Source organism: Chiloscyllium plagiosum, unplaced genomic scaffold, assembly GCF_037043375.1.
Source record: "Chiloscyllium plagiosum isolate Xiang-an unplaced genomic scaffold, Cpla_swu_hap1 HiC_scaffold_1, whole genome shotgun sequence".
NCBI classification, from domain to species: Eukaryota; Metazoa; Chordata; class Chondrichthyes; order Orectolobiformes; family Hemiscylliidae; genus Chiloscyllium; species Chiloscyllium plagiosum.
This window is the reverse complement of record NW_028270139.1, coordinates 178,510,138-178,536,840: the sequence shown is the minus strand read 5'-3', so window position 1 is coordinate 178,536,840 and position 26,703 is coordinate 178,510,138. Positions and strand designations below refer to the sequence as shown.

The following is a 26,703-nucleotide window of genomic DNA, read 5'->3' as shown; positions in this document are numbered from 1 at the left end:
TAAGAGACAGTTGCATGAATAGGAAAGGTTTCGAGACATATGGGCCAAACACAGGCAAGTGGGGCTAGTTTACATTGGGAAACTTTGTCAGCATGGATGAGTTGTACTGAAGGTTCTGTTGCACTGCTCTGACTCCATGACTCTGTGAAAGGACGTCCATAGTCGATGCATAACTGAGTCTACTGTTTACCTGGCCATTCCCATGAATATGGAAAAGCTGCTGGAAGTCATTTTTGTCTTTATTGGCACTCTGAGCTGCATTGGTGGGGACAGTGCCATGTCTGCATCAAGTCCTGGCCATAAGTTCTCACCAACATTTTCATTTTGGAAACCCACGGGTGACCCTGGTAGAGTTCAGCCAGTATCTAGTGACAAACTTTGCTCCCCATAATAACATGCTATCCTGTACTGTGATCTGGTTTCTTCAGACCCAAAAAAGGTTTCATCCCTGGATGTGTTTAGATTAGATTAGATTCCCTACAGTATGAAAACAGGCCCTTCAGCCCAACAAGTCCACATAGACCCCAGGTGCTGTGAGCCACCGTGCTGCCCACCGCAGTAGCCATTTGGTTTCCCCCATCACAACTAGCTGTTTCAGTTTTGTCAGAACCCGATCTTTGTATCTAAAGTATGATATTGTTAGCTGTGACTGGAAGTATATCCAGAAAATTTGAAATTTACGGACTCTTGCAGTGGTGATACCACCAGCCGAATGTATCCGCATTTGTTATTTAGCTTCCTGGGTAATGTTCCAACTTGTAATTATAGATGCTTCTTATTACAGCCCAACACTAAATTTGGCTTGAAGCTATGGATGGCAATGTCTCATCCTCTTTCAGTAGACTTAGCAGGGGTTTGTTATTATTACAGATTTACACACATTAAGGTATTGGTGGAATTTCTTGACTCCAAACTCGACCACCAAATCTTCTGGGTGTATTTCTGCTCTGCATTAGCCAAAGTCCTGGATGCATACCTGATATCTACCCCAGTTATTGAGAGAGGCAAGAGAGGGGATTGCTGGGGCCTTGATCAAGACCTCACTAGCCACTGGATTGGTCCTGGAGGGCTGGCAAGTATCTAATGTTGTTCCTCTGTTCAAGAAAGATTGGAGGTGTCGTTGACAGTATAGAGGGCTGTTGTAGGCTGCAGTGGGACATTGACAGGATGCAGAGATGGGCTGAGAGGTGGCAGATGGAGTTCAACCTGGATAAATGCGAGGTGATGCATTATGGAAGGTCGAATTTGAAAGCTGAGTACAGGATTAAGGATAGGATTCTTGGCAGTGTGGAGGAACAGAGGGATCTTGGTGTGCAGGTACATAGATCCCTTAAAATGGCCACCCAAGTGGACAGGGTTGTTAAGAAAGCATATGGTGTTTTGGCTTTCATTAACAGGGGGATTCAGTTTAAGAGTCGTGAGATCTTGTTGCAGCTCTATAAAACTTTGGTTAGACCGCACTTGGAATACTGTGTCCAGTTCTGGTTGCCCTACTATAGGAAAGATGTGGATGCTTTGGAGAGGGTTCAGAGGAGGTTTACCAGGATGCTGCCTGGACTGGAGGGCTTATCTTATGAGGAGAGGTTGACTGAGCTCGAACTTTTTTCATTTGAGAAAAGGAGGAGGAGAGGGGACCTAATTGAGATATACAAGATAATGAGAGGCATAGATAGAGTCGATAGCCAGAGACTATTTCCCAGGGCAGAAATGACTAACACGAGGGGTCATAGTTTTAAGCTGTTTGGCGGAAAGTATAGAGGGGATGTCAGAGGCGGGTTCTTTACACAGAGAGTTGTGAGAGCATGGAATGCATTGCTAGCAGCAGTTGTGGAAGCAAGGTCATTGGGGACATTTAAGAGACTGCTGAACATGCATATGGTCACAGAAATGTGAGGGTGCTTACATGAGGATCAGTAGTTGGCACAACATCGTGGGCTGAAGGGTCTGTTCTGTGCTGTACTGTTCTATGTTCTAAGAAGGGAAATTATAGATAATTCAGGAAACTATAGACTAGTCAGTCTCATATCAGTGGTTGGGAAGCTATTCAAGAGAATTCTTAATGATAGGATATACATACATTTGAAAACACAAGGCCTAATGAGAGACAATCAGCATGATTTTGTGCAGTGCAGGTCATCTCTTACTAACTTGATTGAATTTTTTGAGGAAGTTACAAAGGTACTTGGTAAGGTTGGAGCAATGGATGTTGTCGACATGGATTTTAGTAAGGCTTTCGACAAGGTCCCTTGTAGAGTCAAAGAGTCATAGAGATGTACAGCACCGAAACAGACCCTTTAGTCCAACTTTTCCATGCCGACCAGATATCCTCACCGAATCCAGTCCCATTTGCCAGCACTTGGCCCATAATCCCTCTAAAACCTTCCAATTCACATACCCATCCAGATGTCTTTAAATGCTGTAATATTCCAGCCTCCACCACTTCCTCTGGCAGCTCATTCCATACACACACCACCCTCTACATGAAAACATTGCCCCTTAGGTCCCTTACATATATTTCCCCTCTCACCCTAAACCTATGCCCTCTAGTTCTGGACTCCCCCACCCCAGAGAAAAGATTTTGTCTATTTTCCCTATCTATGCCCCTCATGATTTTATAGACCTCTATGAGGTCACCCCTCAGCCTCCGATGCTCCAAGGAACATAGCCCCTGCCCATTCAGCCTCTCCCTATTTCTCAAATCCTCCAACCCTGGCAATGTCCTTGTAAATCTTTTCTGAACCCTTTCAAGTTTCACAATATCCTTCCCATAGGAAGGAGACCAGAATTGCATGCAGTATTCCAAAAGTGGCCAAACCAATGTTCTGTACAGCCACAACATGACCTCCCAACTCCTGTACTCAATACTCTGACCAATAAAGGAAAGCATACCAAACACCGCCTTAGTTATCTCGCTAACGTTAAGGGCATTTAAATGGGCATTGGAATACATATGGGTAATAATGGAACAGTATAGGTTAGATGAAAATTGGATTATTTTCACAGGTCAATGCAACATCAAGGGCTGAAGGGCCTGTACGGTGCTGCAACATTCTGTGTTCACAATCCTATCTACCTGCGACTCTATTAGTATAGCCTCATACAGCATAGAACAGGTCCTTCGGCCCACAATGTTGTGCCAAGGATTGATCCTAATATAAAATAAAGTCACCTAACCTACGCACCCCTCAATTCATTGCTGTCCATGTGCATGTCCAGCAAGCGCTTAAATGTCCCTAATGACTCTGCTTCCACCACCACCACTGGCAGTGCATTCCATACATTCACAACTCTCTGCATAAAGAACCTACCACTGACGTCGCCTCTATATCTTCCTCCTAATATCTTCAAATTATGTCCCCTCATGTCAATCAATCCTGCCCTGGGGAAAAGTCTCTGGCTAATGACCCTAACCCTGCCTCTCATTACCTTGTATACCTCGATCAGGTCACCTCTCTTTCTCTTTCTCTACAAAGAGAAACGTCCGAGCTTAGTCAACCTCTCTTCATAAGGCAAGCCCTTCAGTCCAGGCAGCATTCTGGTAAACCTCCTTTGTACCCTCTCCAAAGCCTCTTTATCTTTAGTAGGGCGACCAGAACTGGACACAATATTCCAAGTGTGGTCTCACCAGGGACTCGTAGAGTTGTAGCAAAACCTCGCGGCTCTTAAACTCGATCCCCCTATTAATGAAAACTAAAACACCATGTGCTTTCCTAACAACCCTATCCACTTGGGAGACAACTTTGAGGGATCAATGTTCTTGAACACCAAGATCCCTCTGTGTTTAAGTGCCCTTAAAGTTGGTGAGTCTATTACTGTTACAGGCAGACCGTTCCATGCCCTTACTACTCTCTGAGTGAAGAAACTCCCTCTGACATCTGTCCTATATCTATTACCTCTCAATTTAAAGCTATGTTCCCTCATGCTTGCTATCACCATCTGAGGAAAAAGGCTCTCACTGTCCATCCTATGTAACCCGCTGATTATTTCATATGTCTCAATTAAGTCACCTCTTAACCTTCTTCTCTCTAATGAAAACAGCCTAAAGTCCCTCAGCCTTTCCTCATAAAACCTTCCCTCCATACCAGGCAACATCCTAGTAAATCTACTCTGAACCCTTTCCAAAACTTCCACATCCTTCCTATCATGCGGTGAGCAGAACTATACACAGTACTCCAAATGCGGCAGCACCTGGGGTTTTGAACAGTTGTAACATGATCTCATGGTTCCTAAACTCAATCCCTCTTCCAATAAAAGTGAACACACTGTATGCCTTCTTAACAACCCTATCAACCTGTCATCTTTCAGGGATCTATGGACATGAACACTGAGATTTCTCTGCTCATCTACACTACCAAGAATCTTACCACTTGGTTACTCCTGTTATTCCTGTTACTCCTTCCAAAGTGAATCACCTCACATTTTTCCACATTAAATTCCATTTGCCACCTCTCAGCCCAGCTCTGCAGCTTATCTATGTCCCTCTGTAACCTGAAACATCCTGCAACACTATCCGCAACTCCACTGACCTTAGTGTCATCTGCAAATTTACTAACTCATCCTTCTACGTCCTCATCCAGGAGGAGAAAGTGAGGACTGCTGATGCTGGAGGTCAGATTTGAGAGTCCATTGCAGGGAAAGCACGGCAGGCTCCTGATGAAGGGCTTATGCCTGAAACGTTAATTCTCCTGCTCCACAGCTGCCTGACCTGCTGTGCTTTTCCAGCAACACACTTTCGACTATGCCCTGATCCAGGTCGTTTATAAAAATGACAGAGAGCAGTGGCCCCAAAACAGATCCTTGCAGTACAGCACTAGTAACTGAACTCCAGAATGAACATTTTCCATCAACCACCACCATCTGTCTTCTTTTAGCTAGCTAATTTTTGATCCAAACTGCTAAATCACCCTCAATCACATGCCTTCGCATTTCACCTTCTATGCTCGCTTTGAGCAGAATTTTGGCGGAGAGGTAACACCTATTCCGACGAACCTATCGCAGCAGTCACTGCATCAGAGTCAGATCAGTTTTCCTTTGTGTGAATCCAAGGAAAGTGATGGGATCAGATGGGGTACCAGGTCGTGCACTCAGAGCATGTGCAGATCAACTGGCAGAGGTCTTCTCAGGTATCATCAACCTTTCCCTGCAGCAGGCCACTGTCCCTGCCTGTTCCAAGAAGGCTCATGCAGCATGTCTCAATGACTACCGCCCAGCGGCTCTAGCCTCAGTGGTCATGAAGTGCTTTGAAAGGCTGGTCATGCATTAATCAACTCCAGCCTCCCCACTACTCTTGACCCACTCCAATTTGCTTATCGGACCAACAGATCCACGTCAGATGTCATTATCACTTGCCTTTCACTCCTCCCTAGAACATCTTGACACCAAGAACAGCTATGTAGACTACATTGACTACAGTTCAGCCCTCAGTGCTATTATCCCGTTGAGACTGATTACTAAACTCAGTGATCTCGGACTAAGCCCCATTCTCTGCAACAACATTCTTAGTTTCCTGACCCACAGGCGACAATCAATGAAGATTGGGGACAATATTTCATCCTCACTGGAGTCCCCTATGGGTGCATACTCAACTCCTATTTTACTCACTGTATACTCATGGCTGCATCGCCAAATACCAGACTAATGCCATTTTACAAGTTCACTGATGACACCACCATAGTTGGTCAAATCTCAGGTGGCGACGAAGCAGACTACAGACGGAGGTGGAAGACCTGGAAAAATGGTGCACTGAGACCAACCAACTCTTAATGCCGGCAAAAACAATAAACTTGTTATTGCCTTTCAGCGGGACGTTATTCATGTACCCCTACACATTAACAGCCCAGAGGTGGAATGAGTAGAGAGTGTCAAGCTCCTGGGAGTGGTCATCTACAACAAGCTTTCTTGGACTCTTCATGTGGATACACTGGTTACAATGGCCCAACAACATCTCTTCTTCCTCAAGCAGCTGAACAAATTTGGCATGACAGCAAATACTCTTGCCAACTTGTGTAGGTGCGCCATCAAGAGCATTCTGCCTGGATGTATCACTACCTGGTATAGCAACTGTACCATTCAAGATCAGAGACATTTACAGAGAGTGGTGAACTCGGCCCAGACAATCACAAAAGCCAACCTCCCATCTATAGAATCCATCTCTCAGGCCTGCTCTCAAGAAAAGGCCGCCAGCATTCTTAAAGATCCATCCCACCCTGGTAATGTTTTTCTACAAACTCTACCATCAGGGAGAAGGTACAGATACCTGAACACGCACCAGCCGGTTTCGCAACAGTTTCTACCCTACTGCTCGCAATACAAAGCTTTTCACTGTGCCTCAGTACACATGACAATAAATTCAATTCAATTGTGCAATAGCCTACCATGGGGAACCTTACTGAAATCCATATACACGACATCAACCGCTTTACCCTCATCCACCTGTTTGGTCACTTTCTCAAAGAACTCAATAAGGTTTGTGAGGCATGACCTACCCTTCACAAAACCGTGTTGACTATCCCTAATCAAATTTTTCCTCTCTGGAGGGTTATAAATTCTATCTCTCATAACCTTTTAAAACACTTTACCCATAACCGAAATAAGGGTCACAGGTCAATAGTCACTAGGGTTGTCTCTACTCACCTTCTTGAATAAGGGAACAACGTTTGCTATCCTGCAGTCTTCCTGTAGACAATGACAACATAAAGGTCAAAGCCAAAGGATCGGCAATCTCCTCCCTGGCTTCCCAGAGAATCCTAGGATAAATTCCAACCAGCGTAGGGGACTTATCTATTTTTATACTTTCCAGAATTGCTAACACCTCCTCCTTATGCACCTCAATCCCATCGAGTCTAGTAGCCTGTGTATCAGCATTCTCCTCGACTACATTGTCTTTATTTAGTGTGGATACCAATGAAAGTATTCATTTAGTACATCCCAATCTCCTCTGACTCCAAACACAACTTCCCACTACTATACTTGATTGGCCTGAATCTTACGCTAGTCATTCTTTTATTCCTGTTATACCAATAGAAGGCTTTAGGGGTTTTCCTTGATCCTAACAGCCAATTGCTTCTCATGTCCCCTCCCAGCTCTTCTTAGCTCTCTCTTTTGATCTTTCCTGGCGAACCTGTAACTCGCAAGCGCTCTAACTGAGCCATCACATCTCATCCTAACATCAGCCTTCTTCTTCCTCTTAAAGTCAGAGTCATAGAGATGTACAGCATGGAAACAGACCCTTCGGTCTAATCTGTCCATGCCGACCAGATATCCCCACCCAATCTAGTCCCACCTGCCAGCACCTGGCCCATATCCCTCCAAACCCTTCCTATTCATATACCCATCCAGATGGCATTTAAATGCTGTAATTGTACCAGCCTCTACCACTTCCTCTAGCAGCTCATTCCATACTCGTACCATCCCCTGTGTGAAAAAATTGCCCCTTAGGTTTATTTTAAATCTTTCCTCTCTCACTCTAAAAATATGCCCTCTAGTTCTGGGCTCCCCCACCTCAGGGGGAAAATACCTTGTCTATTTACCCTATCCATGCCCCTCATGATTTTATAAACCTCTAAAAGGCCAACCCTCACCTCTAATGCTCCAGGGAAAACAGCCCCACCCTATTCAACCTCTACCTATAGCTGAAATCCTCCAACTTTGGTAATACCTTTGTAAGTTTTTTCTGAGCCTTTTCAAGTTTCACAACATCTTTTCAACCCCTAAAGCCTTCTATTGGTATAACAGGAATAAAAGAATGACTAGCGTAAGGTTCAGGCCAATCAAGTATAGTAGTGGGAAGTTGTGTTTGGAGTGAGAGGAGATTGGGATGTATTAAATGAATACTTTCATTGGTATCCACACTAAATAAAGACAATGTAGTCGAGGAGAATGCTGATACACAGGCTACCAGACTCGAGTATAGGAAGGAGACCAGAATTGCACGCAGTATTCCAACAGTGGCCTAACCAATGTCCTGTACAGCCGCAACATGACCTCCCAACTCCTGTACTCAATACTCTGACCAATAAAGGAAAGCATACCAAACGCCACCTTCACTATCCTATCTACCTGTGACTCCACTTTCGAGGAGCTATGAACTTGCATTCTAACGTCTCTTTCTTCAGCAACATTCCTTGGGACCTTACCATTAAGTGTATAAGTCCTGCTAGGATTTGCTTTCCCTAAAGTAAACGTAACCGAAATGTGGCCACTATCACCAAAGTTCTCACCTACCTCCAAATCTAATACCTGGCTGGGTTCATTACCCAATACCAAATCCAATGTGGCCTCGCCCCTTGTTGGCCTGTCTACATACTGGTTCAGGAAATCCTCCTGCACAAATTGGACAAAAACTGATCCAATTTGGAAAGTTGGATATAGTATTCCCAGTCAATATTTGGAAAGTTAAAGTCCACCATAACAAACACCCTGTTACTCTTGCTCCTATCCAGAGTCATATTTGCTATCCTTTCCTCTACATCTCTGGAATTATTCCGAGGCCTATAGAAAACTCCCAACGGAGTGACCTCTCGTTTCCTGTTTCTAACCCCAGCCCATACTACCTCAGTAGACGAGTCCTCAAACGTCCTTTCTGCCACCATAACACTGTCTTTGAATAAAAGTGCCATACCTCACCCTCTTTTATTTTTTTTCTCTGTCCTTACTGGAACATCTGAATCCCGGAACCTGTAATAACAATTCCTGTCCTTGCTGTACCCATGTCTCCAAAATGACCACAGCATCGAAATCCCAGGCACCAATCCATGCTGCACGTTCACCCACCTTATTGTCACTGTACTTGCAGCATTAGCATGAAAGGGCAATGGGAATGGGAAGCAAACCTAGGGAGCCAGCAACGTCTATGAACAAATGAGAAACGTTTCTGCCTATATGTATGTCATCTTTACTGTACCAATGCTATGCGTTGTTTTGTTTTCTGTGCAGTGGAGCCAACCAGATAACATCAGCATTTCAGTGGAGTTAGATAGAGTCGAAGTAATTCTGGATCTCAAAAAGAATATGTGAGTAGATCTTGCTTTTTATTAGAAGCAACATGGAACAGTTATACCCACATTTTGAGCCAATATCACTCTGACCTACAAGTGGATGGTAGATGAGCATTTTCTATTGAAATATTAAATGGCGATGTAGCCTTCTGAAAATGTTCATAGCAGAGAACACTTCACTCTGTATCTAATCTGTGTTGGTGTTATATGCTTTGGAAGTGCTTGAAAAGATACTACAACCTGTACTGTATTCAGGGATATCGACCAAAGGCAGGCATATGGAGCTCGGTCAGAGAGCAGCCATGATCTCATTGAATGACAGAATTACCATTGACTCCACAACATTGAATGGCAGAACAGGGAATGGCCTTTTCCTGTTCCTATGTTCTCATCCTGTGGGGGCATGATGGGATAATGTATTCCAGAATCAGAGCAAGAACCATCTGAATTGTAGGTAAAAACACAAAGAACTGCAGATGCTATAAATCAGAAACAAAACAGAAATTATTGGAAAGGTCAGCAGGTCTGGCAGCAGCTTTAGAGAGAAATCAGAGTTAACGTTTCTGGTCGAGTGACCCTTCCTCAGAACTGATAGTAGCTAGGAAAATGCAGAAGATAGGGTTGGGGAATGGGGATAAGGATTAAACGATAGATGGGGATAGAGTCCAAAGAGAGAGAGAGGAGCAGTTAGACAGACAGAGGAATGGTAACAAGAGTCCTATCCCCATGCTACAGAACATTTTGCCCACCTCCAACTCTCTTCCTCCACCTTGACCCTTCCTTGGCCTTTTACCCGCACTTGACAAACCTTATATGCCTCACAAATCTTATTGAGTTCTTTGAGAAGGTGACCAAACAGGTGGATGAGGGTAAAGCGGTTGATGTGGTGTATATGGATTTCAGTAAGGTGGTTGATAAGGTTCCCCACGGTAGGCAATTGCACAAAATACAAGGGCATGGGATTGAAGGTGATTTAGTGGTTTGGATCAGAAGTTGGTGAGCTGAAAGAAGGCAGAGGGTGGTGGTTGATGGTAAATATTCATCCTGGAGTTCAGTTACTAGTGGTGCACTGCAAGGATCTGTTTTGGAGCTACTGCTGTTTGCCATTTTTCTCAATTATCTGGATGAGGGCATAGAAGGATGGGTTAGTAAATTTGCAGATGACACTGAGGTAGGTACAGTTGTGGATAGTGCTGAAGGATGTTGCAGGTTACAGAGGGACATAGATAAGCTGCAGAGCTGGGCTGAGAGATGGCAAATGGAGTTTAATGTGGAACAGTGTGAAGTGATTCACTTTGAAAGGAGTAACAGGAATGCAGAGTTCTGGGCTAATGGTAAGATTCTTGGTTGTATGGATGAGCAGAGAAATCTCAGCGTTCATGTCCATAGATCCCTGAAAGTTGCCACCCAGGTTGATAGGGTGGTTAAGAAGACATACGTTGTGTTAGCTTTTATTAGTAGAGGGATTGAGTTTCGGAAACATGCTGCAGCTTTACAAAACTCTGGTGCAGCCGCACTTGGAGTATTGTGTACAGTTCTTGTTACCGCATTATAGGAAGGTGTGGAAACTCTGGAAAGGGTTCAGAGGAGATTTATTAGGATGTTGCCTGGTATGGAGGGAAGGTCTTACGAGGAAAGATTGAGGCACTTGAGGCTGTTTTTGTTAGAGAGAAGAAGATTGAGAGGTGACTTAATTGAGACGTATAAGATAATCAGAGGGTTAGATAGGGTGGACAGTGAGAGCCTTTTTCTTCGGATGGTGATGGCTACATGAGGGGACATAGCTTTAAATTGAGGAGTGATAGATATAGGACAGATATCAGATATAGTTTCTTTACTCAGAGAGTAGCAGGGCGTGGAAGGCACTGCCAGCAACAGTTGTGGACTCGCCAACCTTAAGGGCATTTAAGTGATCTTTGGATAGACTTATAAAACATAGAACATTACAGCACAGTACAAGTCCTTCGGCCCTCGATGTTGCGCCGATCTGTGAAAAAAATCTAACCTACAGTGTTACATTATTATCCATACGAATGATAAATGCCCATTTAAATGCCCTTAACATCATTTAAATTGAGAGGTGTTAGAGATAGGACAGGTGTTAGAGATAGGACAGATGTCAGAGGGAGTTTCTTTACTCAGGGGTGTGGAACGTGCTGCCTGCCTGTAACAGTAGTAGACTCACCAACTTTAAGGGCAGTTAAATGTTTATTGGTTAGGCATATGGATGAGGAGAAAGTGAGGACTGCAGGTGCTGGAGATCAGAACTTAAAAATGTGTTGCTGGAAAAGTGCAGCAGGTCAAGCAGCATCAAAGGAGCAGGAGAATCGACATTTCGGGCATAAGCCCTTCTTCAGGAATGAGGAGGGTGTGCCAAGCAGGCTAAGATAATCTGCTTTACCAGCAACATTTTTGGGCGTATGGATGATAATGGAATAGTGTGGGTTAGATGGGCTTCAGATTGGTTCCACAGGTCAGCGCAACATCCAGGACGTGAAAGGCCTTTTTTGCGCTGTAAAGATCTATATTCTTGACCTGTTCATTGAGAACTGGCAACATGATGTAGGTTGCCTCAATTTCTCTCTCCTCACCCCTCACCCCAATCTTCCCTTCCAACCTACCATTGTGGAAACTGACTACACTCCATGCTCTTAGATCCAACCCCTGACTGTTATTAAGCCTGTTGATAAGGGTGGTGTTGTTGTCTGGTCGCTCGACATCTGCATTGCAGAGACTGAGTGCTAGCTATCTGATACCTTCTCCTATCTTCTCCTGGTCTATGACTCCACCATGGAACATCAGGCCATTACGTCAACTACAGTCATCAGCCTCATTTCATCCGGTGATCTCCACCTCCTGTCCCTGCCTCAACCCTTACCCCACACTGCCTCCAAGCTGATAGTGCCCCAACCATGCACAGCTCACTTCTACCTCTTTCATAAAATACAGTGTAGTGGGCGGCATGGTGGCTCAGTGGTTAGCACTGCTGCCTCACAGTGCCGGGGACCCGGGTTCGATTGTAGTCTCGGGTGACTGTCTGCGTGGAGTTGAATGTTCTCCCCATGTCTGCATGGGTTTCCTCCAGTTGCTCCGATTTCTTCCCACAGTCCAAAGATGTGCAGATTAGTTCAATTGGCCATGTTAAATTGCCCATAGGGATTTGTAGGTTAGGTGCATTAGTCAGGGGCAAATATAGGGTAGGGGAATGGGTCTGGGTGGGTTACCCTTCGGCTATGCTAAGGGCCTGTTTCCACACTGTAGGGATTCTGATTCTGATTCTAATTCTAATTCACCCAAAATGTTTCTGCCTGTTCCTGCCCCACTATAACTCATCTCTTCTGACCTTTTCTTAGTCTTTTCTCTCCTGGTCCAGTCCCTGCCCATTTACATCCACAATTCCTCAGACGCTTTATGGCAGTTTCGGAATTTCCACTTTGCAGGCTCCAGCTGCTGCCTCTTTCCCATGAGGTGTGGAGGTGCAATCCTTTTACACATCCATCCCCCACCAGGATGGTCTCAGGACTCTCTGCTTCTTCCTGGAACAAAGGTTTGAACTGACCCATCCACCAGACCCCCACCCCCCACCCACCAACCACCTGTACCTACCCTGCCGAGCTCGTTCCCACCCTCAATAACTTCTCTTCTAACTGCTGTCATTTTCTTCAGATCAGAGGGGTGGGCATGGCTATCTGCATGGGTCCCAGTGATGCCTGTCTCTTTCCTGGGGGAAATCCTATTTCAGCCCCCCATCCACAACTCTTTCTCCAGTATATAGACAATACCATTGTTGCTGTTTCCTTCTCTCCTCCAAAATTGGAAAAGTTTATCAATTTCACTTCCAATTTCCATCCTGCTCTCACTTCCACTTGCTCTCTGACTCCTCACTCTCCTTCCTCGACATCTCTATTTCCATTTCTGGGGATAGATTGGCTACTAACCCACCCACCAAAAGGGGTTGGGAGATCATGTTGTGGCTGTACAGGACATTGGTTAGGCCACTGTTGGAATATTGCATGCAATTCTGGTCTCCTTCCTATGGGAAGGTTGTTGCGAAATTTGAAAGGGTTCAGAAAAGGTTTAGCAGGATGTTACCAGGGGTGGTGGATTTGAGCTACAGGGAGAGGCTGAACAGGCTGGGGCTGTTTTCCCTGGAGCGTTGGAAGCTGAGGGGTGACCTCATAGAGGTTTATAAAATCATGAAGAGCATGGATAGGGTCTTTTCTCTGGGGTGGAGAGTCCAAAACTAGAGAGCATAGGTCCAGGGTGAGAGGGAAAGATATAAAAAAGACCTAAGGGGCAACTATTTCACGCAGAGGGTGGTACGTGTATGGAATGAGCTGCCAGAGGAAGTGGTGGAGGCTGGTACAATTGCAACATTTAAGAGACATTTGAATGGGTATATGAATAGGAAGGGTTTGGAGGGATATGGGCCGGGCACTGGCAGGTGAGACTAGATTGGGTTGGGATATCTGCGGCATGGACGGGTTGGACCGAAGGGTCCGTTTCCGTGCTGTACATCTCTATGACTCTATGACTCTATTACTCCACAATGGGAAACATCCTGGTGTGCTTCAGCAGTCAGAAATCATTGACCTTCTTTACATATTACCATTGTGCCACCGTGGGTGACATGGTGGCACAGTGGGCGGCACGGTGGCACAGTGGTTAGCACTGCTGCCTCACAGCACCTGAGACCCGGGTTCAATTCCCGCCTCAGGCGACTGACTGTGTGGAGTTTGCACATTCTCCCCATATCTCGTGGTGCTCCGGGTGCTCCGGTTTCCTCCCATAGTCCAAAGATATGCAGGTCAGGTGAATTGGCCATGCTAAATTGCCCGTAGTGTTAGGTAAGGGGTAAATGTAGGGGTATGGGTGGCTTGCGCTTCGGCGGGGCGGTGTGGACATGTTGGGCTGAAGGGCCTGTTTCCACACTGTAATGTAATCTAATCTAAAAAAAAATTAATGAGAGGATGCCATTTGAATTAATATCATTATGGAGAAAGAAAAGGTTAGAACATGAATGAAACGACAAAACTGGGGTATGATAACTTTTAGAAAGCTTAGGTAATCTGTATAAGTGGACTGGATGCAGCTACTTGGCGGCAAATAAATGGGAAGTATTCAAAAATTGGATTGTATGGGCTCAGTGTAGACATGTTCTGACAAAGAAAAGATCATATGACTGAATATAGAACTTCTGGTTACCCCGATGCATACAGAATAAGACTGCACCATTCAGACCCCAGATAAAACCTGGTTTGATATGCAGAAAGTGACTTTAGCTGATGATAGGCAGCATGCCGAAAGCTTGTGATTTCAAATAAACCTGTTGCACTATAACGTAGTGTTGTGTGACTTCTGACCAAAAGCTGTTTGAAAAGGTCAGCCTCGATAGTAACTTAGCTTTTTTTAAAAAAAACTAAGTTTCACATTCTGCCATGATGGGATTCAACCCACATCCTCAGCTCCAGATTCCGGATTACTTACCCAGTGACATTCCCGCAATGTAACAATGTCTCCAATTCTATGAATTAATCTGGATTTGAAATCTGGAGTCTGTAATGGTGGCATGAAACTATCTGGTTCGTTCATATCCTTAAGGGAAGGGCATCCTTTGCTACATTTGTCTTTTGGCCTTTGTGACAGTTTAATGGTCAGCATCTCAGCCTCAGTATATCTTTTATGGACAGACCAGTACTGAGGAACTCTGTTCAATCAGGCTCTTTTCTCCACAGATATCTCACAACCAAAGACTTCCAGATATCATACCATCTATCAAATGACACTGTGGTGACAGAGAAAGGCACTGATCTGGTAAGCAATCTCTTGTAGGTGGAATTTGATTGAATGTGGTCTAAAGAGTGTGCCTTTTTATTTTCCTGTATTTTTGACTGTGAACTGAAATGGAAAACCAATGAATGTGGAAAGAATTCCTGTACTTTTGAAAAGTAAGTGACCTGACTGTCATTGTAAGTGCTGTTTATACAGCTGCTGGTTCAAACAGTGTATGGGCTGGAGCATGGGGACGTCTACAAGAGGGATTTGGCCAGCATAAGACCATAAGACAGAGAAACAGAAATTAGACTATTCGGCCCATCGAATCTGCTCTGCTATTCAATCATGGCTGATGGGTTTTATCAACCTCATTTTCCTGCTTTCTCCCAGTAACCCACGATCCCCTTGGTAATCAAGAACTTGTCTATTTCTGTTTTCAATATACTCAACGACCTGGGCTCCACAGCCTTCTGTGACAATGAATTCCACAGGTTTATCACTCTCTGGCTAAAGACATTTCTCCATATCTCGGGTTTAGAGTGTCTTCCCTTTACTCTAAGGCTGTTCCCTCAGCTCCTCATCTCTCCTGCCAAAGGAAGCCCCTTCCCAATGTCCTCTGTGACCAGGCTGCTCAGTATTCTGTAAGATTTAATCAGATTCCTCCCCTCTGATCCTTCTAAACTCCATCAAGTTGAGTCCTGGAGTCCTCAACATGTAACGGATTAATCTGTGGAAGGGTGGGTAGTTATTGATTTAAAAAGCTTTCTACCCATTGGTACTTACAGGAAGGTGACGGCCTAACCATGTTATTGTTAGACTATTAATGTTGAGATTCTGGTATTGTTCCAGGGACATGAGTTCAAATTTGGCCATCATGGATAGTGGAATTTGCAATTCAGTGAAAACCAAGAATAAAATTCTGCTGATGACTTTTTTTAATTATACAATTCCATGTAACATCCTTTCTGTTTCCTTACACGGTCTGGCGTACCTGTGACTCCAGGCCCATAACAATTTAATTGACACTTAACTGCCCTGGGGGCAAGTATGGGTAGGCCCAGTCAGCAATGCCCATATCCAGTAAAAAGCAAGTTTATTTTCCCTCACCTGTTGCTGCAATAGGCTGTGGCTTTTACTGAATAAAGCACAGACTTTATAAGTTGTGAACCAGCTGCTCTGTGCCTGCTGCAGCAAGTGAAAGTTCCCGGAGAGGGAAGATCAACAATAAACAAACTCTGACAAACCAAAGCAATCATCTCTGTGAACTCTGGGGACAGGGACCAATGAACAGGTTTACCCTCCACTTTTTTTTGTTGTGTCTATTTGCGTGCACGGGGAGAGTTTTTGAGGTTAGAGTTTTAACTCATATAGTTAAATGTCGATAATTCATAATTGTCTCTTTCTAATTGGAACTGATTACTGTCTATGATAAATAGTAATTAATGTTAAGGAGAGAAACCACTCCGTACTTTCTGTCAACCTGGGTCAAACAGACAAGACCAACAGGTAAAATGGAATTTGGAATACTTGATAAAATGATCAGCATTTGTGAGAAGTGCAGTTGTTGCAGGTTCAGCGATTTAGATGTTTCAGTAAGAACACAGAAGATGGTAAAAGAGGGGGAGGTGTGGCATTGTTAGTCAAGGACAGTATTATGGTAGCAGAAAGGACATTTGAGGACTTGTCCACTGAAGTAGTATGGACTGAGGTTAGAAACAGGACAGGAGAGGTCACCCTTTTGGGAGTTTCCAAATATTGACCGGAAATACTATGGGCTGAGTAATTTAGATAGGTCAATTTTTGGCCATTGTGTACAGGAGGGATTCCTGACACAGTATGTCAAAGGGCTGACAAAAGGGGAGGTCACACTGGATCTGGTGCTTGGTAATGAATCACGCTGGGTGTTTGATTTAGTGAAGGTGAGCACTTTGGAGAGAGTGACCATAATTCGTTTACATTTAGTTTAGCGATGGAAAGGGATAGGAACATGCCACAGGGCAAGAGTTATCGATGGGGCAAGGGCAATTATAAAGCGATTAGGCAAGACTTAGGAAGCAGAGAATTGGATAGCAAAATGTAGGGGATGGGGACATTCGAAATGTGGATTTGGTTTAAGGAACAGATATTACGTTTCTTTGTGAGGTCTGTCCCTGTCAGGCAGGGAGGAAGTGCTAAGGTAAGGGAACAGTGGTTTACTACAGAAATTGCATCTCTTGTTAAGCAGAAGAAGGAGGCTTATGTGATGTTAAGACGAGATGATTCAGATGAGGCAATGGAGAGGTACAGAGTAGCGAGGAAGGATTTAAAAAGAGAGTTAAAAAGAGCAAGGAGGGGACCGGAGCAATCTTTAGCAGGTAGAATAAAGGAGAAGTCTAAAGCTTTCTATGTGTATGTGAAGAATAACAGGATGATGAGGGGAGGAATAGGGCCAGTCAAAGACAGAAGTAGAAAGCTATGTGTGGACCCTGTGGAGATCGGAGAGGTGCTAAAGGAATATTTCTCATCGGTTTTCACTCAGGAAAGGGAGAATATTGTAGAGGAGAAGACTGAGGTCCTGGCTATTAGACGAGAAAGGATTGAGATTAGTAAGGAGGTGGTGTTATCAATTCTGGAAAGTGTGAAAGCAGACAAGTCCTCTGGGCCGGGGGATTTATCCAAGGATTCTCTGGGAAGTTAGAGAGGAGATGTTGGAGCCTTTGGCCTTGATCTTTGAGTGGTCATTGTCTACATGTTTAGTACCAGAAGACTGGAGGATTGCAAATGTTGTGCCCTTATTCAAGAAGGGCAGTAGAGATAACCCAGGTAATTATAGACAATATAATAGACAATAGACAATAGGTGCAGGAGTAGGCCATTCTGCCCTTCGAGCCTGCACCACCATTCAATATGATCATGGCTGATCATTCTTAATCAGTATCCTGTTTCTGCCTTATCTCCATAACCCTTGATTCCACTATCTTTGAGAGCTCTATCCAACTCATTATTAAATGAAACCAGAGACTGGGCCTCCACTGCCCTCTGAGGAAGAGCATTCCACACAGCCACCTCATCTCTGTCCTAAATGGCCTACTCCGTATTTTTAAGCTGTGTCCTCTGGTTCGGTAGACCCGTGAGCCTTACATCTGTTGTCGGAAAGGTTTTAGAGAGGATTAGAAGAGACAAAATGTATAATTATCTAGCCAGCAACAATTTGTTGTTTCTGTGCTGTATGACTGTCTGACAAGAGAGTTTGCAAGACACTGTTGAAATTTTGTTTGCTGTCAATATATTAAACTCTGCATTGCTTTAATGCTGTTTCAAATTCTTCAACATCCTGTCATAGTCACATTAACGAAATCATACCTCACAGACAATGTCCCAGACCCCACCATCACCATCCCTGGACATGCCCTGTCCCACCGGCAGGACAGACCCAACAGAGGGGCAGCATAGTGGATACAGTTGGGAGGGAGTTGCCCTGGGAGTCTTCAACATTGACTCCAGACCCCATGAAGTCTCATAGCTTCAGGTTAGACATGAGCAAGGAAACCCCCTGCTGATTACCACGTACCACCCTCCCTCGGCTGGTGAATCATTACCCCTCCATGTTGAACAACACTCAGAGGAAGCACTGAGGGTGACAAGGTCACAGAATGTACTCTGGGTGGGGGATATCAATGTCCAACCACCAAGAGTGGCTCGGCAGCAGCATTACTGATCGAGCTGGTCGGGTCCTAAAGGACATCGCTGCTAGACTGGGTCTGCGGCAGGTGGAGAGGGAACCAACCAGAGGGAAAACCATACTGACCTCATCCTCACCAATCTGTCGGCTGGAGATGTATCTGACCATGACAGTATCGGTGAGAGTAACCACTGCACATGTTGAAGGTGCGAGATTGAGCAAGCTGTCAGCCTCCTAGACTGAGGCCTACAGAGCAGCAAGGTACAAAAACAGAAATTGCTGGAAAAGCTCAGCAGGTCTGGTAGCATCTGGAAAGAAAAATCAGAGTTAACATTTCAGGTCGAATGACCCTTCCTCAGAATTGATGGTAGCTGGGAAAATATTGGTTTATATGCAGCACATGGGGTGGGGTGAAGATCTAAAGAGTAAACGCTGGGTAGCAATAGAGCTCAAAGGGAGACAAGAGCAATTAGACAGACAAAGCAATCGAGTTTAAGAGCCGTGAGGTTTTGCTGCAGCTCTACAAGTCCCTGGTGAGACCACACTTGGAATATTGTGTCCAGTTCTGGTCACCCTACTATAGGAAAGATACAGAGGCTTTGGAGAGGGTGCAAAGAAGGTTTTCCAGGATGCTGCCTGGACTGGAGGGCTTGCCTTGTGAAGAAAGGTTGAATAAGCTTGGACTTTTCTCTCTGGAGAGGAGGAAGAGAGGTGACCTGATCAAGATGTACAAAATAATGAGAGGAATAGATAGAGTCAATAGACAGAGACTTTTCCCCAGGGCAGGATTGACTGGTACAAGATATTAGGAGGAAGGTATAAAGGAGACGTTAGAGGTAGGTCCTTTACGCAGAGAGTTGTGAATGCATGGAATGCTTTGCCAGCTGTGGTGGTGGAAGCAGAGTCATTGGAGACATTGAAGCAACTGTTGGACATGCACTTGGAGAGCAATGAGTTGGGGGGTGTGTAGGTTAAGTTACTATATTTTACTGTTGTGGTTCTGTTCTCCGAGCTGGGAATTTGTGTCACAGATGTTTCGTACCCTGTCTAGGTGACATCCTCAGTGCTTGGGAGCCTCCTGTGAAGCGCTTCTGTGATCTTTCCTCCGGCATTTATAGTGGTTTGTACCTGCCGCTTCCGGTTGTCAGTTCCAGCTGTCCGCTGCAGTGGCCGGTATATTGGGCCCAGGTCGATGTGTTTATTGATAGAATCTGTGGATGAGTGCCATGCCTCTAGGAATTCCCTGGCTGTTCTCTGTTTGGCTTGTCCTATAATAGTAGTGTTGTCCCAGTCGAACTCATGTTTCTTGTCATCTGCGTGTGTGGCTACTAAGGAAAGCTGGTCATGTCATTTCTGAACTGACAGCCAGACTACTGCGACCACTAGGACTCATAACAGCACACAAACCAACAGCCACTCTCAGACAACAACTCACCAGGATGAAGGACCCGATACCCAGTTTGAGCAAAACCAATGTAGTGTACAAAATCCCTTGCAAGGACTGCACAAAACACTATATAGGACAAACAGGAAGACAGCTAACAATCCACATACATGAACATCAACTAGCCACGACACGACACAACCAGCTATCCTTAGTAGCCACACACGCAGATGACAAGAAACATGAGTTCGACTGGGACAACACTACTATTATAGGACAAGCCAAACAGAGAACAGCCAGGGAATTCCTAGAGCCATGGCACTCATTCGCAGATTCAATCAATAAGCACATCGACCTGGACCCAATATACCGGCCACTGCAGCGGACAGCTGGAACTGACAACCGGAAGCGGCAGAGACAAACCACTACAAATGCCGGAGGAAAGATCACAGAAGCGCTTCATAGGAGGCTCCCAAGCACTGAGGATGTCACCTAGACAGGGTACGAAACGTCTGTGACACAAATTCCCAGCTCGGCGAACAGAACCACAACAACAAACACCCGAGCTACAAATCTTCTCACAAACTTTGAATATTATATTTTACATTAGGATTAATCCTCGGCACAACATCGTGGGCCAAAGGGCCTGTTCTGTGCTGTACTTTTCTATGTTCTATGTTTTATAATGATCAGACTAGGAGGGTGAATAGCTGTTAATGGGGACTGTTAGTGGCTAACAATGAGTTAACAATGGTCTAGATCAGAGTGGTGCTGGAAAAGCACAGCAGGCAAGAACCCTTCATGTCCGAAACGTTGATTCTCCTGCTCCTCGGATGCTGCCTGACCTGCTGTGCTTTTCCAGCACCACTCTGATCTAGACTCTGGTTTCCAGCATCTGCAGTCCTCACTTTTGCCTAATGAGTTAATGACGTACTAACCAGTCCTGGTGTGTGGGTGTTGGGTAAGGACATGGAGATTTTAAGACCTAAAGTTATTGAGCTTGATATTGAGTCTGGAAGCCTGCAGGGTCCCTAAGCGGAAAATGAGGTGCTTGATGTTTTTTTTTGTTCTGGATTCCAATATCCGTTAATGTTTAGTCCCAGTTGCCTCTTTCTGAGACCCAATGTTCTTGTTACATCTGTTCTGTAATGTTAATGGCATTTAACATATGGAAAACTTCCTGAGAGGTTTTCTTGGGATGCAATGAAATGAGAAGGGATTGATACTGAGATGTGACCATCTTCTTACAGTACCAGTGTTACTATCAGGGATCTGTGAGAAGATATCCTGGATCCCAGGTCTCTGCAAGCACCTGCTCAGGACTCAGGTAAACTGACAGATTCTTCTCTGCATTTTACTCAGGTTCATGAAACGTAAGCTAAAATAGTCAATGGTTTTAATCTGTGACCTGTTCAGTTGGGGAGACCTTGTAAATGAAATAAAATGTTTTATACTGGGAAAAAAATTTGCTGACTGTGTAACTATAAATATAGAACAGTACAGCACAGCACAGGCCTTTCAGCCCACAATGTATTGCCGAGCATTTATCTTCATCTAACACCAGCCGAACCTACACACCCCTCAATTTACTGCCATCCATGTTTTTGTCCAGCAGTCACTTAAATGTTCCTAATGTCTCTGACTCCACTCCCACCACTGACTGTGGCATTCCACGCACCCCCCACTCTGTGTAAAGAACCTACCTCTGATATCTCCCTTTACCTTCCTCCAATCACCTTAAAATTATGAGCCCTCATGATAGACTTTTCTGTCCTGGGGAAAAGTCTCTGGCTGTCTACACTATCTTTGCCTCTCATTACCTTGTATGCCTCTATCAAGTCACCTCTCTTTCTTCTTCTCTCCGTTGTGAAAAGCCCTTAGCTCACTCAACCTCTGTTCATGAGACATGCCCCCAATCCAGGCAGCATCTTGGTAAATCTCCTCTACACCCTCTCAAAAGCATCCATCTCCTTCCTATAATGAGGCGTCCAGAAATGAACAAAATATTCCAAGTGTGGTCTAACCACAGTTTTATAGAATCATTGAATCCCTACTGGCCCTTCAGACCAACAAGTCTACACTGACCCTCCGAAGAGTAACCCATCCAGACCCATTCCCTGACCTTCTTTTTACCCCTGACTAATGGACTAACCAACACATTCCTGAACACAATGGGTAATTTAGCATGGCCAATTCATCAAACCTGCACATTTTTAGATAGTGGGAGGAAACCGGAGCACCCGGTGGAAACCCATGAGGACACAGGGAGAATGTACAAACTCCACCCAGACAGTCACCCAAGGCTACGAGGCAGCAGTGCTAATCAGTGTGCCACCCCATGCCACCTCACATTTCTTAAACTCAAATCCTGTTAATGAAAGCCAAAACACCATTCGCCTTCTCAACATCCCTATCAACTTTGGTGGCAACTTTGAGGCATCCCACTGTTCCTCCTATTGCCAAGAATCCTGTCTTTAACCCTGTACTCAGCATTCAAATTTTACTTTCCAAAATAAGAGTAACAAAAAGATGGGGTACTGGGCTAATGGTCGGATACTTGGTAGTGTGGATGAGCAGAGGGATCTTGGTGTCCATGTACACAGATCTCTGAAAGTTGCCACCCAGGTAAATAGTGTGGTGAAGAAGGCATATGGCGTACTGGCTTTTATTGGTAGAGGAATTGAGTTCCGGAGTCCTGAGGTCATGTTGCAGTTGTATAAGACTCTGGTGCGGCCACATCTGGAGTATTGTGTGCAGTTTTGGTCGCCATACTATAGGAAGGATGTGGAGGCACTGGAACGGGTACAGAGGTGGTTTACCAGGATGTTGCCTGGTATGGTAGGAAGGTCGTATGAGGAAAGGCTGAGGCACTTGGGGTTGTTTTCATTGGAGAAAAGAAGGTTTTGGGGTGACTTGATAGAGGTGTACAAGATGATTAGGGGTTTAGATAGGGTTGACCGTGAGAACCTTTTTCCACGTATGGAGTCAGCTATTACGAGGGGGCTTAGCTTTAAATTAAGGGGTGGTAGGTATAGGACAGATGTTAGGGGTAGGTTCTTTACTCAGCGAGTCGTGAGTTCATGGAATGCCCTGCCAGTAGCAGTGGTGGACTCTCCCTCTTTATGGGCATTTAAGCGGGCATTGGATAGGCATATGGAGGATAGTGGGCTAGTGTAGCTTAGGTGGGCTTGGATCGGCACAACATCGAAGGCCGAAGGGCCTGTACTGCGCTGTATTCTTCTATGTTCTATGTTCTATGTTAACAGCAGTTCCTGAGTATAATATAGAGAACAGAAGATGCTGTGTCTGTGTCTGTGTCTAATACATTTATTCAGGTTGAACTCCATCTGCCACATTTCAGCCCAGCTCTGCATCCTGTCAATGTCTTGTTATAGCCTGTAACACCCCTTGACACTGTCTACAACACTCCACTGACCTTTGCGTCATTGGCAAAATTACCAACCTACCCTTCCACTTACTCATCCAAGTCATTTATAAAAACTACAAAGAGCAGAGGCCCAAGAACAGATCCCTGCAGGACATCACTGGTCATTGACCTCCGGGTGGAGTACTTTCCATCCACTACCATTCGCTATCTTCTTTCAGCCAGCCAATTCTGTATCCAGACAGCCAAATGTCTCTGTATTCCACACCTCCTAACTTTCTGAATCTGAATGAGCCTACCATGGGGAACCTTATCAAATGCCTTACTGAAGTCCATATCCACCACATTCACTGCTCGACCTTCGTCAACTTGTCTCGTCACATCCTCAAAGAACTCAATAAGATTTGTGAGGCATGACCTGTCTCTCACAAAGCCATGCTGACTGCCTTTAATCAAACTATGTATTTCCAAATAATCATAAATCCTAACTCTCAGAATCCTTTCCAGTACCTTGCTGACCATAGACTGACTGGTCAGTAATTCCCAGGGATTTCCCTATTCCCTTTCTTGAACAGAGGAAAAAATTCACCTCCCTCTAAGTAACCGATACTACTCCCATGGAGAGTGAGGATGCAAAGGTCATCACCAGAGGCACACCAATCTCATTCCTCACTTCCTGTAGTAACCTTGGATATATCTGGTCCAATTGGAGGAGAAAGTGAGGACTGCAGATGCTGGAGATCAGAGCTGAAAATGTGTTGCTGGAAAAGCGCAGCAGGTCAGGCAGCATCCAGGGAATAGGAGAATCGACGTTTCGGGCATAAGCCCTTCTTCAGGAATGAGGAAAGTTTGTCCAGCAGGCTAAGATAAAAGGTAGGGAGGAGGGACTTGGGGGAGGGGCGTTGGAAATGTGATAGGTGGAAAGAGGTCAAGGTGAGGGTGATAGGCCAGACTGGGGTGGGGCGGAGAGGTCAGGAAGAAGATTGCAGGTTAGGAAGGCGGTGCTGAATTCGATGGATTTGACTGAGACAAGGTGGGGGGAGGGGAAATGAGGAAACTGGTGAAATCCGAGTTCATCCCTTGTGGTTGGAGGGTTCCTAGGCGGAAGATGAGGCGCTCTTCCTCCAACCGTCGTGTTGTTGTGGTCTGGCGATGGAGGAGTCCAAAGACCTGCATATCCTTGGTGGAGTGGGAGGGGGAGTTGAAGTGTTGAGCCACAGGGTGGTTGGGTTGGTTGGTCCGGGTGTCCCAGAGGTGTTCTCTGAAACGCTCCGCAAGTAGCCGGCCTGTCTCCCCAATATAGAGGAGGCCACATCGGGTGCAGAGGATGCAATAGATGATGTGTGTGGAGGTGCAGGTGAATCTGTGGCGGATATGGAAGTTCCTTTGGGGCCTTGGAGGGAGGTGAGGGGGGAGGTGTGGGCGCAAGTCTTGCACCTCCTGCGGTTGCAGGGGAAGGTGCCGGGAGTGGAGGTTGGGTTGGTGGGGGGTGTGGATCTGACAAGGGAGTCACGGAGGGAGTGGTCTTTCCGGAACGCTGATAGGGGAGGGGAGGGAAATATATCCTTGGTGGTGGGGTCCGTTTGGAGGTAGCGGAAATGACGGCGGATGATGCGCTGTACATGGAGATTGGTGGGGTGGTAGGTGAGGACCAGTGGGGTTCTGTCTTGGTGGCGGTTGGAGGGGCGAGGCTCAAGGGCGGAGGAGCGGGAAGTGGAAGAGATGCGGTGGAGGGCATCGTCGACGATGTCGGGGGGGAAATTGCGGTCCTTGAAGAAGGAGGCCATCTGGGTTGTACGTTTTTGGAACTGGTCCTCCTGGGAGCAGATGTGGCGGAGTCGAAGGAATTGGGAGAATGGGATGGCGTTTTTACAGGGGGTAGGGTGGGAGGAGGTGTAGTCCAGGTAGCTGTGGGAGTCGGTCAGTTTGTAGTAGATGTCCGTGTTGATTCGGTCGCCTGAGATAGAAATAGAAAGGTCGAGGAAGGGGAGGGAGGAATCTGAGAGTGTCCAGGTGAATTTGAGGTCGGGGTGAAAGGTGTTGGTAAAGTGGATGAACTGTTCAACCTCCTCGTGGGAGCACGAGGCGGCGCCGATACAATCATCGATGTAGCGGAGGAAAAGGTGTGGGGTGGGGCCAGTGTAGTTGCGGAAGATGGATTGTTCCACATATCCTACGAAGAGGCAGGCATAGCTGGGGCCCATGCGGGTGCCCATGGCTACTCCTTTCGTTTGGAGGAAGTGGGAGGATTGGAAAGAGATTGGAAAGAGGCCTCCAAGGCCCCAAAGAGAACTTCCATATCCGCCACAGATTCACCTGCACCTCCACACACATCATCTATTGCATCCTCTGCGCCCGATGTGGCCTCCTCTATATTGGGGAGACAGGCCGCCTACTTGCGGATTGTTTCAGAGAACACCTCTGGGACACCAGGACCAACCAACCCAACCACCCTGTGGCTCAACACTTCAACTCCCCCGCTCACTCCACCAAGGACGTGCAGGTCCTTGGACTCCTCCATCACCAGACCACAACAACACAACGGGTTGGAAGAAGAGCGCCTCATCTTCCGCCTAGGAACCCTCCAACCACAAGGGATGAACTCGGATTTCACCAGTTTCCTCATTTCCCCTCCCCCCACCTTGTCTCAGTCAAATCCATCGAATTCAGCACCGCCTTCCTAACCTGCAATCTTCTTCCTGACCTCTCCGCCCCATCCCAGTCTGACCTATCACCCTCACCTTGACCTCTTTCCACCTATCACATTTCCGACGCCCCTCCCCCAAGTCCCTCCTCCCTACCTTTTATCTTAGCCTGCTGGACAAACTTTCCTCATTCCTGAAGAAGGGCTTATGCCCGAAACGTCGATTCTCCTGTTCCCTGGATGCTGCCTGACCTGCTGCGCTTTTCCAGCAACATATTTTCAGCTATATCTGGTCCGACCCTGGGGACTTAGCTATTTTGATGGTTCCCAGAATTTCCAGCACATCCACTTCCTTAACATCAATCTGTTCGACCCGATTAACCTGGTCACACAGTGTTCTCATTATCAACAAGATCCTTCTCTCTAATGAATACTGAAACAAAAATCTCATTTAGTGCCTCCCCACCTTTTCAGACTCCAGGCACAAGTTCCCTCCACTATCCCTGGTCGGCCATACCCTCTCTCTGATCATTCTCTTATTCCTCATGTAAGTGTAGAATATCTTTTGGGTTTTCCCTAATCCTTCCCGCCAAGGCTTTTTCATGCTCACTCGTAACTCTCCTCAACCCATTTTTGAGTTTTTTTCCTAGCTACCCTCTAACGCTGCACAGGATCCTTGCTTCCTCAACCTTAAGTAAGCTTCCTCCTTTGTCTTGATGAGAAGTTCCTCTGCTCTTGTCATCCAAGTTTCCTTAACCTTTCCATTCCTTGCCTATCTCGGTGGGACAAAGTTATCCAACAGTCGCAACAAGGGCTCCTTAAACAGCCTCCATGTTTCTGCTGTGCATTTCCTGTCGA

At 45.7% G+C, this 26,703-nt stretch overlaps 1 protein-coding gene across 1 annotated transcript in view; it reads left to right on the top strand.

Annotated features, from left to right (window-relative positions):
• The window catches only part of LOC148152301 (disintegrin and metalloproteinase domain-containing protein 8-like), a 151,995-nt gene that overhangs the window by 101,239 nt on the left and 24,053 nt on the right, over positions 1–26,703 (top strand). Inside the window, exons 5-7 of the mRNA XM_087986162.1 lie at positions 8,935–9,011; positions 14,732–14,810; positions 21,067–21,143. Of these exons, the coding sequence (XP_087842288.1) occupies positions 8,935–9,011; positions 14,732–14,810; positions 21,067–21,143 (233 nt within the window). The remainder of the gene's footprint in view (positions 1–8,934; positions 9,012–14,731; positions 14,811–21,066; positions 21,144–26,703) is intronic.